At 35.6% G+C, this 20,371-nt stretch overlaps 1 protein-coding gene across 4 annotated transcripts in view; it reads left to right on the forward strand.

The window, feature by feature from the left end:
* The window catches only part of LOC306875477 (receptor-type tyrosine-protein phosphatase C-like), a 62,772-nt gene extending 42,666 nt beyond the window's left edge, over nucleotides 1-20,106 (forward strand). Inside the window, exons 2-15 of one of the 4 annotated variants that reach the window (XM_079426085.1) lie at nucleotides 2,193-2,267; nucleotides 3,133-3,153; nucleotides 11,241-11,261; nucleotides 12,478-12,495; nucleotides 12,606-12,842; nucleotides 13,139-13,342; nucleotides 13,850-13,954; nucleotides 14,085-14,216; nucleotides 14,569-14,718; nucleotides 14,849-14,998; nucleotides 15,267-15,481; nucleotides 15,587-15,647; nucleotides 17,282-17,384; nucleotides 17,491-20,098. In XM_079426085.1, coding sequence (XP_079282211.1) covers nucleotides 2,193-2,267; nucleotides 3,133-3,153; nucleotides 11,241-11,261; nucleotides 12,478-12,495; nucleotides 12,606-12,842; nucleotides 13,139-13,342; nucleotides 13,850-13,954; nucleotides 14,085-14,216; nucleotides 14,569-14,718; nucleotides 14,849-14,998; nucleotides 15,267-15,481; nucleotides 15,587-15,647; nucleotides 17,282-17,384; nucleotides 17,491-17,575 — 1,577 coding nt within the window. In that variant the 3' untranslated portion in view covers nucleotides 17,576-20,098. Of the gene's footprint in view, nucleotides 1-2,192; nucleotides 2,268-3,132; nucleotides 3,154-11,240; nucleotides 11,262-12,477; nucleotides 12,496-12,559; nucleotides 12,843-13,138; nucleotides 13,343-13,849; nucleotides 13,955-14,084; nucleotides 14,217-14,568; nucleotides 14,719-14,848; nucleotides 14,999-15,266; nucleotides 15,482-15,586; nucleotides 15,648-17,281; nucleotides 17,385-17,490 lie in introns of all 4 variants that reach the window. The other 3 variants (XM_079426087.1, XM_079426088.1, XM_079426086.1) reach the window with 3 other exon arrangements.
* Nucleotides 20,107-20,371: the final 265 nt, after the last annotated feature.

Below are 20,371 nucleotides of genomic sequence, written 5' to 3' on the forward strand. Positions count from 1 at the left end.
TCTATATGCAGTCCTTTAGCATCTCCCTGTGGTGTTGTTTGGTATTGCAGGTTGACTTAGTGCTTATTTATTAAAATTACTGTATTATTGAGCTTCACATACTTTTAAATTGCATAGAATATCTGCAGTGGCATTAATTGCAAAGTATGTTTGCAAAAAGAACACTGAATGTTTGAATCTATCTGGAATTTGTTTAGTTTAAAAATAATTACATGTAATTGAAAAATAATAACACTAGAATAAAAAGGGTTTTTAGTGAATAGAAAAGGTTGGGCTTGCTGAATTGATTGATCATCCCAGCAAGCTTTTTTATTTAGTTATTTTAAATGTATTTATTTATTTATCACTTGGTAGATCTCAGTGAGTTTCTCATTTCAAATGTAGATCCCCACACAAAAAAGTGTGGGCACCCCTGAAATAATCATCATTAGGGAAAATTACTGATTATAATCAGAAAAAGACTTCTATCTCACTCCCACACACCACCTTGCAACAACAAAACATCAACATCACTGCAGGTAACAGCATATATTTTAACATTTATATTTAGGTTTTTATTTTTTTATTTGTTGTATTTATACAAGGGCCCAAATTATATTAAGTGTAAATAACTACTATGTATTATCCAGCAACCATATCACCCTGCAGCCCAAGACTGGTTGCCCACTGAAGCTAAACAGGGTTGATCCTGGTCAGTACTTGGATGGGAGACCTCCTGGGAAAACTAGGTTGCTGTTTGAAGAGGTGTTAGTGAGGCCAGCAGGGGGTGCTCACCCTGCAGTCTGTGTGGGTCCTAACGCCTCAGTGTAGTGACGGGGACACTATACTGTAAAAAGCACTGTCCTTCGGATGAGACGTTAAACCGAGGTCCTGACTCTCTGTGGTCATTAAAAATGGCCAGGATGTCTTTGAAAAAGAGTAGGGGTGTAACCCCGGCATCCTGGCCAAATTTCCCCATTGGCCTCTGACCATCATGGCCTCCTAATCATCTCCATACACTGATTGTCTCCTCTCCACCAATAAGCTGGTGTGTGGTGGGTGTTCTGGAGCAATATGGCTGCCGTCACATCATCCAGGTGGATGCTGCACATTGGTGGTGGTTGAAGAGATCCCCCCCCCCCCCCCCTTCTGTGCTTTGAATACCCAGAAAAGCGCTATATAAATGTAACAAATTATTATTATGTAGGCTACTTGCATTGAAATTAATCATTTGATACAATGCATTTATTGTATAATACAGTACGTTTTACTTTAATTTAATTTCTGTAATGTTTAATTAATTCCTGTAACTAATTACTTTAAAAATGCTGTGAAACCTGTCCTGTATCTCACCTCAACAGCAGCAAAAGTGTTTTGCAATACAACATGAACACAATAAGTACATTGTACCTAACATTTTATTTTAAACTTAAGTACACGCTGGTAGTTAAAGACACCAAATATAAAATGGGACCAGATGGACATTTTATTTGATCAAATAACACTTATCTTTTAGGAAATGGTTCTGATTGTAAAAACCTGAATTGCACATCAATCTCACCCACACACACTCTCTTGCAACAACAAAACACCAGCACCACTACAGGTAACGCTGTTTTTACATTAAATTTAATGTTTTTTATTATTTTACCAATATGGAATTTTCTTCTTATTGAACATCTGTTTTGAAAAAAAATCTGTGCTAAAATAATAATAATTTATTATTATTATTACTATTATTGTTTTTTTTAATTATTAATATTTTTTAGAATTTTAGAAGAAGAATTAGAACAGAAATAAGATCTTTTGAAAGTGAATCTCTCAAAAACGACAAGAAAATGACATCAAACTAGACATTTAAAGTCACTTTTCTCATTCTGTCGTGTTCCAAGTAATGGGTGGACCTGCTAAAACAGCTATATATTAACTAATATTAACTAATGAGCATTACATTTGTTACAGTTTTTGAAGCATTTAAATACAATATTTAGAAGTATTTCTGTTTTTATCGCTAGTTCGTGTAAACAAATGTAGTTAACTAATATTATTAAATGGTAAGTATTAAATAGCATGTTATATAACATAACAATTTTAATAAATATATGTAGCTCTTTTTGTGGTTAGTGTTGCATTTTGTTCGTTAATCCAATGGAAAATGCATAAATTTTATGCATTTTTGGATCCAGTTTAAACTATATAATTATGTCAATTAGGTGTCAGTGCTGACCAATCCAACCCCACCGCCATGCAACCCACTTCTCTTAACCCTGCCTCACCTACCAAAAAAGGTAACCACAACAACACACACACTCCAGCATTATACAGTATCTCTCTCAATCAATCTGTCCCACTCATGACCTCTGACCTCCATCCTCCCATCATGCTGCACTGCAAACTCTCCTTCAAAATCTCATCATCAGTGCTGCTCATGAGCAGTGTTATATTTTTATAATGTTGCTAATCTTAATATATTAGAAGTTTTTCCTATCAAAATCTCATACCTTTTTCAGTTTCTTCAACTTTTGACTTTTCTCTTTTTGGCTGATGTCTTCACGTGATAAATAGATATGGGTCACACATATGGGTAGCAAAAGAACATTAAACAATAGCCAAGGCATTATTTTAGATGGCCGTTGCAAATAATGGAAAAAGTGAATGGCATTTCATGTTGACTTTAAAGTCTGTAAAGGTAAGTCATTTTAAATGAATATGTGACCCCTATCCTGGGAACAGATGCCAACACACACAGTATTTCCACACGCATCCCACAACAACACAGTTTAACCACACAGTCTGCATCAGAACCAGTAATGAAGCGCTTGGGTTACTTGTAGGTGAATAGACGTTGCGTGTCTTCCAATTTTCAGTCATATTCATTAGTTTTTGAAAACATTTGCATTATAGATCACATATCACATATCTGTTCTGAGAGCAGAAAAAAACATTGCTAAGTGCCAATAATAAAATTAATTTAGCCACATAATCATGTATAGTTAGGAGAGCAAAGTCTTTTAAAAAGCAGGAGAAAACACTTTTGGCACAGAAAGCGTTCACTCTGCTGGGTCTCAGAAATAATTCAGTGATAAAAGGTTCAGTTGCACAATGTAATTGATGAAGGTGATTAATATGGCTTTTATCTCACACTTTCCACAGGTGCAGAAACAAGTGATGCAGGTAAGTGTTGCTCTGTTTCTGTTATGCTGTTCCTGATTTGAACATATGGGTCATAGAATATATATCAGTGAAAACTTCGACTTCTTCATGCTGTCAATCTATCATTACAGTCCCTCAAACAAATCTCTCCATTCCCATCACTTCACCAAACACACCTACAGACACCACTGAAGGTAAAGCTGGCATCAAACTCACACTCCTGCATTATTATACTCTCACACACAGTCTCTCACACTCTGACCTCCAGCCTTCCATCATGCCGTGGTGCGAGCACATGTTTCTCAGCACGAGGTGTTATTAATATGTTTGTTGAGACCCAAGCTAGCCCTTTAAGCCTACACCAGGCTTCACATTTAAAAATCCTGCAATAATAGTTACTAATATAAAACATTTGTTTTTGTTAATCAAAAAAATCCAGTTCCTGTGCTGAAATAATGATCATTTATATATTAATTTTCAAGACATAATATGTAATAAGCTTTGCAACAGTTTGGCCTTTTGTCTTAATTTTTCATTTATATTGCCGTTTGTTGAAGCAGTTTGAACATTTAAAATCGTGAAACCAAAATAGACGCTTTGTACTTTTTTAATACACAATCCTGGCCTTGTTACACACATTTTGTCAGTGCACGTTATTTTGTTGGGAAAGTACATGCCTTGATTATCTTTAATCAAATGTCATAACTTTTTCCATTTCTTCAACTTTTGACTTTTTGGCTGATGTCATCTGCTGTATATACAGGCAGCAAAATAATATGAATCAATAGCCAAGACATTATTTTAGGCTACTGTTGCAAGTAACACTGTACATACAACAAGAAAATATAATTTCTTGGCTGTACAAGTTGGTTTTGTATATACTGTACTTGGTCTTCCAGCAAATGTATATCCCATACTGTCTGGGCTACCTAAAATGAACTTGCTTTTCCCTTTAGCATCAGGCCCAACACCCACACACAAGGCTCCAGAAACCCTTAAATCACATGAGAACTGTACTGATTATCCTCTTTTGACATATTTTCACAAGTAAAGATTTTCAAGATGATTTTCTAAAATGTCCTATTAACATTCAAATTTTTACAGTATTTAATATGGCTAATGCTTGTACATTATTTGCTGTTAAATATGAATTTATGAACAAATTATAAATCATTTAGATTTTAAAAATTCATTCATATTTATATTGAAGTAACTGACATCATATTTCATGTTTTTATTCATATCTCTTAAAAAAAAGGTAGCACTTTAGTATAGGGACCAATTCTCACTATTAACTAGTTGCTTATTAGCATGTCTATTATTAACATATTGGGTGTTAATTAGTGCTTATAATGCACACATGAATGCCTTATTCTGCACGATCATATTTTAGATTCTCTAATGCACCCCAAACCTAATGCGTATAAATAGCACGGCAAAAAACAATGTGATACGCATTTCTCGCGTTCATATCATACGAAATTTGTTGGAGTGCATGATACGCATCTACCCCACAACCCTTTGTTACGCCACCTATTGTTACGTGTATGTGTCTTCTCAGTTTCCTGTTTGCCCTTATTTGGTTTTGTTCCGGTTCTTCTCATTAGTTCTTCATTAGTTAATCATCGTTAAGTCTAATCACCTGTGTTTCTCGTTTGCTCATTAGTTTGTATGTCTTTATAAGCCGTTAGTTTCTTGAGTTTCATTGTTCTGTCTTAAATGTAATATTGTTTGGAAACACTGTCTACTCTCTACTCCTTGAGATTAAATCTATTTACTGGAAATTCTGCCTCTGTCATCTTCTAAGAGACGTTATGTTACAGAAGACAGGACCACACAAAGAGGATGCTTACAGCTGAGGGCAAGCTGTGGGGTTTGCGGCAGGCTGGCTGGAAGCTGGAGCGGTATGTGGAGGATTTTATTGAGCTTGTTCACCAGCTGAGCTGTCCTGACGCCGCTTTGGGTGCGTGTTTTCAGCTGGGGCTGGACAGCGAGACGATCCGGTGTGAACTTCCTGTTTATGATTTTTGCCCTGGTCGAACTAATTAATCTAATTTTATTTCTAAACGGATCTAACTTCGAAGTAGAAGAAGTAACAGAAGAATTCTGATCTCACTGCCCAGTCCCCTCTGAGACATGTAACGTCCCATTAGCTCACCCCACGCCAGGAACCCCCACATGCCGCGCCAACAGTCCGAATAGCCTGCCTAGCCCCAATCATCCGCATACCCTTCTCAACACCATCATCCTCAGCCCAGAACCTCCTATCGCGGCCACCGCAAGCCCGTCGCAATCACGACCACCGCAAGCCCGCCACCATTCGCGGCTGCCATAAGCCCGCCGTCATTCGCAGCCATCGCAAGCCCGTCGCCGTTCGAGGCCACCTCAAGTCTGCTGCCGTCTCAAGTCTAAGTCTATGTCTCTGCCATCCAAGGGGAAGCCAAGCCCGCCCTTCGTGGGGAAATCAAGGCCGCCGTTCGCAGCACATACAAGCCCGCCGGCTCCAGCCCAGGAGCTCATGGATATAGCGCTACCCCCTGAGTTCTCTGCTCCTGTCCTCTCCCCAGAGACCGCTCCTCGCAAGAGCCCTCCAGTGCCAGCTCCTCGCATGAGCCCTCCTATGTCCCGTCCAGCCCTCCTTCGTCTCCTCTGGTCCCGTCCAGCCCCCATCGTCTCCTTTGTTTCCGCTGGTCCCGTCCAGCTCTCCGTCGCCTCCTACGTCTCTGCTGGTCCCATCCAGCTTTCTTATGTCTCCGCTGGTCCCGTCCAGCTCTCCGTCGCCTCCTACGTCTCTGCTGGTCCCATCCAGCTTTCTTATGTCTCCGCTGGTCCCGTCCAGCTCTCCGTCGCCTCCTACGTCTCTGCTGGTCCCATCCAGCTTTCTTATGTCTCCGCTGGTCCCGTCCAGTTCTCCGTCGTCTCCTACGTCTCCGCTGGTACCGTCCAGCTCCGCGCTTCCAGAGCGCCCCCGAGTGTCCACGCTTCCAGAGCACCTCCAAAAGCCTGCGCTTCCAGAGCGCCCACCAGAGCCTTTTCCTCCAGAATGGCCCCTAGGGGGGACTTCCCCAAGAAAATTTTTTTGGGGGGCCATATATTCACTGCCTGTGTGGCCGGGCCAAGGGCCAAGGCCACAGAGCTCCCTGCTCCGCCATGGCCTCCCGAGGGCACCCACCCACCCTCCCCGTTGGAACTGTTACGGCGTGGGACGCACCTTCCGGGAGGGGGGAGTAACTGTCACGTGTATGTGTCTTCTCAGTTTCCGGTTTGCCCTTATTTGTTTTTTTTTCTTCTTCTTCTCATTAGTTCTTCATTAGTTAATCATCATTAAGTCTAATCACCTGTGCTTATCTCGTTTGCTCATTAGTTTGTATGTCTTTTATAAGCCGTTAGTTTCTTGAGTTTCATTGTCCTGTCTTAAATGTAATATTGTTTGGAAAAACACTGTCTACTCTCTACTCCTTGAGATTAAATCTATTTACTGGAAGTTCTGTCTCTGTCATCTTCTAAGAGACGTTACAACCATCGCATAGCATATACATGCCAAAGTCCATTTTTGCGTCTCAATACCACAACTTTTCATTTTTATTTGCCATACTTTTTATACGCACTTTCATGAGATCGGGTAGCAGGACAACTACCATACTAACTATTAATAAACAGAAAACTAGGAGTTTACTGAGGCAAAAGTCATGGTTAATAGTTGGTTAATAGTGAGAATTAGTCCCTAAACTGAAGTGTGACCAAAAAGGGTGTAAATGCTAAATATTTTGTTTGACAAAATACTCATTATCAAATAGGGAGCACTTCTAATCTGAAAGAGGCTGAGACAAGCATACCAATCTCACCCACACGCACCGCTATACAAAAACACAACACAGACACCACAGGTAAAAGTGTATTTTATATTATATTTAATTTTTTTTTGTTGTTTTTTGTAAATGTGAAAGTATGAGAAACATTTCATTTGATCAAATACTAATCATATAGGGAGCACTTCTAATCAGAAAGAAAATCAGACAAGCACACCAATCTCATCCACACGCATCGCTATACAACAACAAAACAAAGACACCACAGGTAAAAGTGTATTTTACATATTTAATGTTTTTGGGGGTTTTTTGTAAATGTGAAAAAGTTTTAGATAAATATTTAATTTGATCAAATACTCGTAGGGAGCACTTCTGATCAGAAAGAGACTCGGACAAGCACATCAATCTCACCCTCACGCATCACTATACAACAACAAAACACAGACACCACAGGTAAAAGTGTATTTTACATTATATTTAATGTTTTTGGGGTTTTTTGTAAATGTGAAAAAGTATGAGATAAACATTTCATTTGATCAAATACTCATCATATAGGGAGCACTTCTAATCAGAAAGAGACTCAGACAAAGACACCAATCTCACCCACACGCACCACTATACAACAACACAACACAGACACCACAGGTAAAAGTGTATTTTACATTATATTAAATATTTGGGGGGGGGGGGGGTTTGTAAATGTGAAAAAATATGAGATAAACATTTCATTTGATCAAATACTCATCATATAGGGAGCACTTCTAATCAGAAAGAGACTCAGACAAAGACACCAATCTCACCCACACGCACCACTATACAACAACACAACACAGACACCACAGGTAAAAGTGTATTTTACATTATATTTAATTTTTTTTTTTTTGGGGGGGGGGGGGGGGTGGTTTGTAAATGTGAAAAAATATGAGATAAACATTTCATTTGATCAAATACTCGTAGGGAGCACTTCTAATCAGAAAGAGACTCGGACAAGCACATCAATCTCACCCTCACGCACCACTATACAACACCAAAACACAGACACCACAGGTAAAAGTGTATTTTACATTATATTTAATGTTTTTGGGGTTTTTTGTAAATGTGAAAAAGTATGAGATAAACATTTCATTTGATCAAATACTCATCATATAGGGAGCACTTCTAATCAGAAAGAGACTCAGACAAAGACACCAATCTCACCCACACGCACCACTATACAACAACACAACACAGACACCACAGGTAAAAGTGTATTTTACATTATATTTAAAAATTTTTTGGGGGGGGGGGGGGGTTGTAAATGTGAAAAAATATGAGATAAACATTTCATTTGATCAAATACTCATCATATAGGGAGCACTTCTGATCAGAAAGAGACTCGGACAAGCACATCAATCTCACCCTCACGCATCACTATACAACAACAAAACACAGACACCACAGGTAAAAGTGTATTTTACATTATATTTAATGTTTTTGGGGTTTTTTGTAAATGTGAAAAAATATGAGATAAACATTTCATTTGATCAAATACTCATCATATAGGGAGCACTTCTGATCAGAAAGAGACTCGGACAAGCACATCAATCTCACCCTCACGCATCACTATACAACAACAAAACACAGACACCACAGGTAAAAGTGTATTTTACATTATATTTAATGTTTTTGGGGTTTTTTGTAAATGTGAAAAAGTATGAGATAAACATTTCATTTGATCAAATACTCATCATATAGGGAGCACTTCTAATCAGAAAGAGACTCAGACAAAGACACCAATCTCACCCACACGCACCACTATACAACAACACAACACAGACACCACAGGTAAAAGTGTATTTTACATTATATTTAATTTTTTTTTTTTGGGGGGGGGGGGTGGTTTGTAAATGTGAAAAAATATGAGATAAACATTTCATTTGATCAAATACTCGTAGGGAGCACTTCTAATCAGAAAGAGACTCGGACAAGCACATCAATCTCACCCTCACGCACCGCTATACAACAACAAAACACAGACACCACAGGTAAAAGTGTATTTTACATTATATTTAATGTTTTTGGGGTTTTTTGTAAATGTGAAAAAATATGAGATAAACATTTCATTTGATCAAATACTCATCATATAGGGAGCACTTCTGATCAGAAAGAGACTCGGACAAGCACATCAATCTCACCCTCACGCACCACTATACAACAACACAACAAAGATACTGCAGGTAACAGTATATTTTACATTATATTTAATGCTTTTTATCATTTATCAATTTATCAGTTTTTCTTCAGTCTATAACATGGAAATAAATGAACATATTTTTGAGCTTACGCAGTTTATGGTAATAATTTAGAGGTCGACCGATAGTGGACCACATTGACCGATGCCTATTAATCAACCGAGTTTTTAAAATGGATACTGAACAAAAACTGAAATAGTGGTCTATTAAAAAACAAACAAACAACAACAAAAAAATTGTATACTGAACCATATTTATTATACATTGACGGTTAAAGTTAGTTCATATTTCATTAACTAATGTTAAAGCAACTTCAAAATGTAATAATTTATTAGTAAATGTTGAAATTAATACTCTAAACATCTACATATAGCACTGAAATGACATACATGTGAATATTAAATGTATACCCTCTCACTTTAATTGCTTCTATTCTAGAGCACTTGTGATTATCTAATCAAAATAACAAGGTGTGTTAGATGCACACCATGCAAAAGTGCAGCGCTGCGTCTAGGAGAACTCAAATAGATGGTAACAATCGTGGCATTAAACATTTGGGTTGGTCTTGCGTGTTTTGGTCACATTGTTTTAACCACTTGAGGTGCTGCTAATGTTTGCATCCTCTCAGCCTTGATAGCAAACCGCTGTTCTTTCTCTACTAAAGCAGCATCTAGTCAACAAATTAATTACTTTTTTAATGATATGAAAACATGTACTGTAGTATACTATATAAACACCATTTTGTTGTCGATGTTTTAAATTCGCAGCTGAGGTTTCCCGCTCTGTTCAGTGCGCAGTGTCACGTGTCAAAACAAACAGCGCTAGGCGTCAGTGACTCTGCAATTAGAGGACGTTCTTCTACTGTTTAACGATCTGACCATCTCAGCCGCTCCAGCATGGATTTTTGCTGATAGTTCCAGCAGCCAACTATCAGTGACGACTGATCGGCAAAACCGATATATCGTCGACCTCTATACATGTAATACAATAATAATACATGTTGTATTGCCTTTTTCTAAACAATACAAAAATATGGTACTATGTTGGGTCATAGTGTGACGTCCAACCTTCTCAAACAGGATAATACAAGGGCCCAAATTATATTAAGTGTAAATAACTCCTGTAGGCTACTTGCATTTAAATTAATCATTTGATACAGTGCATTTATTGTATAATACAGTATGTTTTACTTTAATTTAATTCCTGTAATCTTTAATTAATTCCTGTAATTAATTACTTTAAAAGTGCAGTGAAACCTGTTCCTAACCTGCCCTGTATCTCACCTGAACAGCAGCAAAAGTGTTTTGCAATACAACATGAACACAATAAGTACATTGTACCTAACTTTTTTTTTTTTAAACTTAAGTACACACTGGTAGTTAAAGACACCAAATATAAAATGGGACCAGATGAACATTTGATTTGATCAAATAACGCTTATCTTTTAGGAAATGGTTCTGATTGTAAAAACCTGAATTGCACATCAATCTCACCCACACACACTGCCTTGCAACAACAAAACACCAGCACCACTACAGGTAACGCTGTTTTTACATTAAATTTAATGTTTTTTATTATTTTACCAATATGGAATTGTCTTTTTTTTATTTATTTTTTTTATTTTAGAAGAAGAATTAGAACATTCAATGAACAGCACAGGTTACTTGTAGCTTGTAGCATTTTGAATGTAATCTGTAACAAACTGAATTTTTTTTTTTTTTTTTTTTAGTAACTCCACAAATAGGTCTGGCCAAAATAAATGAGCATCATTGATCAGCATCATTACATCTGCATTACTTTACAGTATTTGTTGAAATAGCTGTTACAGTACTTAGCATGCTTCATCAGTTTCTGAATGCAGTCCTAAATGCCAAAAATAAAATGTATCTAGACACATAATCATGCATAGCTAGGAAAGCAAAGTCTTTTAAAAGAAGGAGAAAACGCTTCCTTTTGGCACAGAAGCAGTTCGCTCTGTTGAGTCTCAGAAATAAATCAGTGATTAAGCATTCAGTTGCACGATGTAATTCTGATAATTAATTTGGTTTTTATCTCACAATTTCCACAGATGCAGGAACAAGTGGTGCAGGTAAGTGTTGCTTTATTTCTGTTGTGCTGTTCCTAATTTGAACATATGGGTCAGAAAATATACTTCAGTGAAAACTTGACATGCTTAGATATTTCTTCATGCTGTCAATCTATCATTACAGTCCCTCAAACAAATCTCTCCATTCCCACCACTTCACCAAACACACCTGCAAATGCCACTGAAGGTAAAGCTGACATCAAACTCACACTCCTGCATTATTATTCTCACACACTCTGACCTCCATCTTCCCATCATGCCATGCTACAAGCACACCATCTGAGCTATTTTATTTTTTAAGCGTGAGAGAGACCCAAACAAACAATTTCACATTTTAGACTACTTATGATGCAACTGACGCGTGAATTATAGTGAGAGAGCTGTATATATTTCATTTAAATAAAGTCCCTCACACCTGTGTGCCGATCTACATTTTTTTTAGATGACCGTTCATTTCCTTATAGCCACACAATCTGTTATTATGTTCAGCAGCAATAAACCATTCGTGCAACCACTGTATGGTATAGTGATCAACTAGGAAAATTGTTCCTAGAACTGTTTTAGACCGCAATATTGTTAATAATATTAAACTTTTTTGTTCATCAAAAAGAACGCTTTATCATGCGTTAAAATAATATGTTAGTACCTGTAATAATAATAATAATGTTAATACCTGTTGCAGACTTACCATAAATGTTATTGTTGACGTCAAAGATTGTGCAGCTTCAGTTTCGTGCAAATTTATAATTGTGTAATTTACCATGGTTAATACTAGTACAATATTTAATATATTTGTGAATTACAGAAAGTTGTGCTCAATACCATAAACTTGCATTTCCCTTAGAAACAGGCCCCTCACCCTCACACACTCTTACACAAACCCCACTATCACCAGGTCAAGGTAATGATTTGCTTCTTGAAGTGTGTTGTTTATTTGTTAATTGAACTTTGCAGTACTTCTTTAGTCTGGTCAGCCAGTTTTAACTCTTTTATTGTTAACTAGCAGCTCAACCAAGTGCAAGAAATGACACCACCTCACCTCCAAACGCAACCATCATACCTCTCACCTCCACGCAACCCACCTCAACCTTACACACATTCACCAGCATCACGGGTAACACCACAACATTTGTGCTCTCTGATATAATTATTCATGTTTATTGAGAAAAAAAATAGCTTGATTTATGATGATTAACTTTTTAATATGTGCTTTTCTCAGGTACCACTAAAGACCCATGTGAGTATTTGCTTATATTGTGCCTGTTGTGTGAAGTCAAATTTGATTGTGTTGTTCAACACAGTTTGTTTCTTATGAATTTGTGAATGTTCACATGCACTTACACACAGGTCAATACAGCCTTTCGGAGAGTGTGAACGAAACCGTAGCTCAGGTGGTGAATATCAGTGGCTCTCAGCAAATTTACACAGTCAGAATAAAGGATAAGCACAATGAGATCCGTGCTGTGGAAATACCTAACCACACTGACTTTGAAATTCCAAATGAATGGCTAAAACCATGCACTGTGTACACTGTCAGTGTGGATGACTGCAATCCCAGCGGAAACATCACCTTTACTTCCAGTAGTAAGTGTGAAAAAGATTAAAACATACTGAAATAGACTCAGATGGGACGTATTTTACAGTGACCTCACACTTAAAAACGTCCAATTTGTTTACACTTAACAGATATTTTGTTGCATAATGCAATGCTTGTCATTTTTAAATGTGATTTTTAAGTCTCCAGATACTCTTTTGGGATTTTGCATTATTTAATTTGACAGTATAGAGAGCAGGTCTTTGAACTGTGTGTTTGTATTATGTTGCTGAATTTATATTGTCATATAATGTATATTTACATTTGTCTCTTAATGTTTGTACAGAAAATGGAGAAAAAGTTTCAAAAACTGCTGTGACAAGCGTGACTGATAATAACAGAATAACAGTGTGTTTGAAAGCAGTATTCACTGGTATTCAGTGGAATCTGGCTGAATGTGTTGAAATAACGGAGCTAAACTCTTGCGCATCCACACACACCGTTGTACTGGACACATGTAACTACACAATGAATGTTGCTCTGCCTCCAGGTTGGTATTTAATAAACTAAACAGATGTATCATTATTCAGTTTAGTTTTCAATGTGAAGAACTATTTTTACAGCTATAGAATATTTAAGCACTATCACGTTCACATCGATGCTGTTGAATTAGCTCTTTCTTCAGTTCATGAGTGTGAATTTGAATTGGTCTCAACACACAGGAGGCATAATTGGAATTTGAATTACATTAATTGCTCATTTAATGTATTAATATAATGATATACATTAAAAATGTTGATAGACGACATTTCAAACACTGATTATTAGTATCTGTTTCTGGATATCACGTTAAGTATATCAAAAAAATACATTTAAAAAAAAAAAAAAAAGATGAACAGAACAGTTATACATGAATTCATGCCATTTCGATTTTATTTGAAGTACAATTTATTTAAATTGAGTCAGTTATAATGTCCTGGCGTTTGTAGTTGTGCATGTAAGCTGTGATCTGAGACATTTGACCTCTGTTTTTAGCAACTGAATGTTTCTGTTTCAGTCAAACCTGAAATACGGTTCAATAGAACTATTCCCTCTCAGTTTGAATGGACTAATAAACCAACCCGATGTAATGATACACTTAAAGTCGTTTGCACTCATGGCAGTAAGTAATGCAAATTTTCCATGACACTGTAAATATATCACTAAATTTTTTCTTCTTTTCAAATTGCAGCATCACAAATACTTTGATTATTAAACAGATGATTAATGATTTTTTCTTCTTTCTTCGTCAGATGTGAAAGAACATTATAAATTAAATGATGCAGTGTTATTATCACTCAATGAACAGTATAACTGCACTGGACAATACCCTTATGAGAATCAAATCATCAAGAGTCATAATCTCTCCTTTCAAATACCATGTGGTGAGTTGCTAATTAATAAGGTCTAGCAAAACGTTTTTTTATTAGCTTGCATTCTACCCTAAAAAGTAAACTCTGAAGACACATTTAAAACTCTTTACATTAAATTATATAATAGAATATTAAACACTTAAAAGGTTTTCATGGTTATACTGTAATGTCTTTGGTTTCCTCTCTTTACAAGTTTATCACTTCTGCTCTTGATTTGTTCGTCACTCTAACTTGTCCCACTTTGCAATCCAAATAAGACGACTGTAATTTTTTTGTATTATGGACAGGGTCTTGTAGGCAGTTGATTATGAATTGTGAAGATTTGTTTTGCTTCATTTCTGAGTTCTATTTTTCTTTCTTACAGATAAGCAAAAGAAAGGGCAATTTCAATCCAGATCCAGCACCTCATTGGAAATCTCCTGGAATTCACTCGAGGGAGATCAATGTTCCGGGATTCAATGGAAAAGATATTCAGCCAGATGCAAACTCCGTGATAGTGGTGTATACAGTCATCGTAAGAGCTCACACTTTCCTGTTGTTTTACCAATACAGCATCATTGAAATTATCATCAGCACATTATCTGTAAAAATACTTTTATGATATTAGTAATAGATGTTTATTCCGGTATGTTTTGTCTTTTCAGCGAGGATCTGTGGACCAAACAGTGGCACTAGTACAGTCTGCAGTATTACAGGATTATTGCCGTATAAAAATTATACATGCAGTATTACTGGAACAGTCAAAGAAAAAGATTATGAAATTTACAGCGGTGACATTGCAACACTTTCTGACAGTAAGTTTTTTTTTTTTTTTTTTTTTTTTTTCCTAGATCCCTTCCCTCTGTCATTCTTCATTTTGCAGTTATTTTCTGGATATTAAGATTTACCCCCATGCATTTTCTATCTGTAATATGTGTTGTTAATCTTTACAGTCATTTAACACAATATCTAATCAGGTTACTGCTGAATGTAATTTTCATAAATGCTGCAATTAAATGCTAATTGTGTGTAAATGATATGCCATTGTTTGTCTAAAATGTTTTGTTTCATTCTGTTTGATAGAGCCCATTTTCCAATCAGAAATTGAAGTACATCACCCTACTCACAATTCTCTTGAAATAAAATGTGAAAACAAGGGACCAAAGATAGTCTGGAATGGAGGGGATGGAAAATTCACAGCTCAAATCAAATACAATGGAGAAACTACTGCATATTCACAGAAAAAATGCTTGTTTACATTTGCAGATCTTAAGTACCTTACAACATATGATGTTACGGTATTTGAATCCCACCTAATGTCTTTCAGCATCTGTCATTCATTAAAGCCAAAGAGTCATGTGTTGGAATTACAGTGTTTCACGGTTCACATTTATTCATTTCAGATTACAGCCAACAATACAGAGGGAAATTCAACTAGCATTACTTCTGAAGCTACTACTAAATGTAAGAACAACCTTTTCTTGTTCCAGCCCAACTAGAGGAGATGTTTGCCCATTCAATTAAATACAATAATTTTTATCTGTTCCATGCATGTGCAGAAGGGGGGGCTTTGGGGGCTCAAACCCCTGCCCTTTTTCAAAATTATTCAAAAGTGCCCCTCTCAGACAAATAGCAATGATATTGTGGTCAATGAAATGAAATGCATTTGAATTATAATTAACATCACAATGTGTACAAACAGTAACTAATCGCTCAAAAGTCGGGAAATTCCTGTTTATTTTTACATATCTATCAATCTGAGGCGTTGCTGGGTTGCTTGCATTTTGTTTGACTGACTGATATTCCACAGTCTGTTCGGAAACTAGGCTCTGAAGCCATATACTTCTTTCAGTGATTATATCGACGGAAAGAAAATAAACCAAACAATATTTTAGACTTTTTTTCATCAATGATCAAAGCTAGTGTGTCGATTTAATTAAAAATCCATATATTATATTTTTTACAGTGGCCAAGAGAGCTCAATGCACTGCTAATAGAAAAAAAAAACACTTGCAAGTTAAGAAAACAACTTCGTCAATTTGGCAGCATGCGCTACAAATGCTCACAACACAACCAAATAAAGAACACAATGACTATTTACTATTTACAATACTATTTCATGAAGCTATCATAGTTAATGAAGCCCAAGTATTGTGAAATATTACAATTGAAAAGAATGTTTTTTTTTTCTATTTTAATATACTTTAAAATATCATTGATTACTGTGATCAAAGCTGAATTTTCAGCATCATTACTCCAGTCTTCAGTGCATGATCCTTCAGAAATCATTCTAATATACTGATTTATTATCAATGTTAGAAACAGTTGTGCTGCTTATTTTTATTTATTTATTGAAACCTGTGATATGTACTTTTTTGGGGGTTCATTGATAAATAAAAAGTTAAAAAGAACAGCATTTATTCAACAATTTTCTAACAATATCAATCTTTACTATCAGTTTATATCAATTTAACAAATCCTTGTTGAATAAAAACTAATTTCTTTCAAAAATAAAAAATACTGACCTCAAGCTCTCGAATGGTAGTGTAACGGTATGTAACGGCAGTGTATATTATTACAAAATACTATTTTAAATAAATGCTTTTTTTACTTTTTATTCATCAAAGAATCCTGAAGAAGTATCACAGGTTTCCAACATTGATAATAAATCAACACTGCATAAAATGCATTTTAAAGTATATAAAAATGTTGATCAAATAAATGCAGTATTGATGACCATAAGTGACTTCTTGAAAAAATGTAAAATAGTAATGCATCCAAACATTTGACCTTTCTGTGTGTGTATATATATATATATATATATATATATATATGTATATATATTCTGCAAGCAAAAGTGTTCAAAAACATGGGGGATGCTAGGATAAAGATAAATTGAGTATTTGGCTGGTCATGTGATCTCAACATAATCTCAGTGATTTTGGTAAATAAACCACTTTTATTAGGCTGCTGATATGGCATTCAGTTCTTTGTGCAAAACCTTTTTAATTAAGAAAACAACTGAAGATTGCTCCTTTAAATGTACGAACATACTGGAAGCAGTTTATTCAGCCTAGTTTCATGTGTTCCTTCCTCAGACAACGACAAGGCTGTCATTGGATTCCTGGTTTTCCTGGTTATTGTGACATCAGTTACACTTCTCTTTGTGCTCTTCAAAATTTACCTTCGCAAAAGAAAGCGGTCAGTGTCACAGTAAATCTCAGCTGCCCTCTGAACTCTTTAGACACAATGTTTTCTGTGAACATCAAATATTCATCTATGTTTCTAATGGAATTTCTCACCACAGGGATGGAGAAGATGAAGAGTGTGAATATGTGAATGTTCCTATGCGCATATACAGAATGGAGACAAAACAACAGACCAGGGGGTGAATATGAATAGCTGCAGTTTTATGGACAAATACTGTGTTAAAATTAAAACCAGTATACCATCAGAATAGATGCCTGCATGTCCAGAGGAAGCACAACTTTTACTTCTAGTTATAAGTGTTTACCCCAGTAGAACATTTTTGCAAGAAATAGAGGTCATTAACACAGAACTCATGAATAATATAAATAAATATATAAGAAAACACACACACACACAGATTGTCTCAGATTGGACATTCTTTACGGTGACCACAAAAAGTATTTTTATGCTTAAGTCACACATGAAAATTTCCAGTTTGTTCACACTTAAAAAAAAAGATTTTATTACATTATTTAGTGATAGTTGCCTTTAAATGTTATTAAATGCGTCCAAATACTCTTTGGGGACAGAAGAGAGAACACCTTTAATTTTTTTACCTTTTCTGTCGGCAATTAATGTTAATGTTTTGTTTAAATTAATTGTTTGCCACAAGCTTGCTTTACAGTATTATGTAAACAAATGATTTGGATAATAAATGCAATGCAATACAGCAGTTAGGTTTAAATATCAGGACATCTTCGCTTGTCTGAAAAGTTGAACACGATGTGTTATGGACTGACACAAGTACAGGAATTAAGAGCCTGTCAATCCAGACAAGACATTACAACTTTATTCCACATAACTTGTTTACATCAGTTCTGCAGTAATACATAATGTATTACTTATTTGTATTAGTTTAGTAGTGAATATATTCAAAATTGAATAGATTTTCAATGCATCATTTACCATAATCATTTGCCATGCATAATGCCATATAGACCTGCATTATTTGTTGTATTCCATGTAACAAAAGTAGAGATGTCAGAGTGTCTAATAATATTAATTGGATTTGAAAAAAACTTATTTGCCAAAGGAGAAAAGCCCTTTTCATGTTTGTTTGCTTGTTTGTTCCCTCTAAAATTTGCATGCCTGTAACTAGAAGTAATAATAATATCTTAATATCTGTTTAGATTTTGGTCCTTAAATTTTTCTTTGGCATTTTAATTTGTAAGGCTCTATGGTTCATTTAAGAGATATGGGGATCTCAATGTGGCTTCATGAGTAAACTGTTAAATTATAACCAAATGTGGGTCACTTTCTATACAACTGATATTTTTTTGTTTTAAAGAGCCATGTCTGAAAACAAATGGAGTTAAAACTAGAATGATCTTATTTCTCTCTATGAAAACAACTGCACAGAACATTCAACAATTCTGTTTTATAAAGATAGTGTGTCTGTAACTCAACAAGTAATAAACATATCTCAAAATTCTGAATCATTTCAAGAGGAATGTCTGAAGAACAAATCAAAATACGCCTTTATTTAAAATGTAAAAATTGTCAATATTTAGATTTGTGAGAGTACAAATATACATTGTTATTAAGAACATGTTATTAAGAAAACGTTAAAGAAACCAATGACAGATTCAAACAATGAAGTATTATACTGCTGCGGGGCCGTAATCGATGACCTGACTGTAAAAACGTATTGGATAGTCGTGACCTCCCTATTCTTACTCAGGAAGACTGACTTCCTCAATGCAGAAAGTGAAAGATCCAGCGGAAGTAACTAGCTATAGGTCAATGTTTCACTTCTGACATGAGATCAACAAATTTTGGCAAAATTTTGTCCATTAAGCTTAATTCTGTAATTTGATCATTTGATTTATTCTAATAAAACAGTATTTATTCCAAGGAGGGACTCCTTTTCAAATCTCAGATGTCTTTTTAAGATAATATACTCTCGCAACACAAATACAGAAGATTGGTATTGTTTTTCTTGATGCAGAGGCTTTTGACCAATTAGAGTGGCCTAAGTAAAATATCATTAGGCTATGTGCCGACAATATCCTGTTATATTACCTAAGCGCAGTCTACTATTCCAATCATCATAGAAACTATCTCTCACTTTGGTAAAAGCCATTTATAAAATAGAAGTACTGTAATTGCAGTGCCCCGGCAAACCGCTGCAGAGGTAGTGCCACTATAGAGTTAGAACCAACGTGCGCCAAATCAGTCACTGTAGAAATACCTTACCTTGCGGAAGAAATAGCTCAACACTAGAGTGATGATTTGCAATGTCATCAATGCAAATGCAATGACATGTGAAATAAAATGTCATCAAGATTTAAAGAAGAGTGGCTTGATTAAGTGTTGGAAATAATGGATCATGGGCACAAAATGGTAACAAAACTCTGAGACATCTACAATTACACATCCACCACAAATATAGTAGTGTGCAAACTCAAAATACCTCAGTTACACTTCACTTTATACAACAGTTCTTTCTGGTACTTGAATATTCTATAAACACCAACCGTTTTACCATTTGTTTCACTCCACTTGCAGCATTTCTCACAGTGAGTGTCATGGCAGAGGCCAAAATCCACTATAATTGTGTATTTAATTCTGTTTTTGTGTCACTGAATGTAGTTTCAAGAGTTTTGTAGGTGAGAATGTAGTTGTTTCGAAATATGTGGTTTGTTAATAAAGATAAAGTCTATTTGAAAATTTGCATCAACGTTGTCAGAGACGTGAGCTACAACTTTTATGATGGCTGTTGTTATTGTTTATTGAATAGTATTATTCAATAATAGTATTTAGTATTGAGAAACGGTGTTTGTGTGTTTGTGATGGTGATTTTAGTTACATTATTTCACCATTAAATGGTAACAAGAGAAAGCCTTAATGAATGAGTCAGCAGTAAATACTTTTATATTGAAAGAGACTGAAACAGGGCTATAAACAAGAAAGTTATTTTTATTTTCAACAACACCTTG

Source organism: Barbus barbus (genome assembly GCF_936440315.1).
Source record: "Barbus barbus genome assembly, chromosome: 9".
NCBI lineage: Eukaryota > Metazoa > Chordata > Actinopteri > Cypriniformes > Cyprinidae > Barbus > Barbus barbus.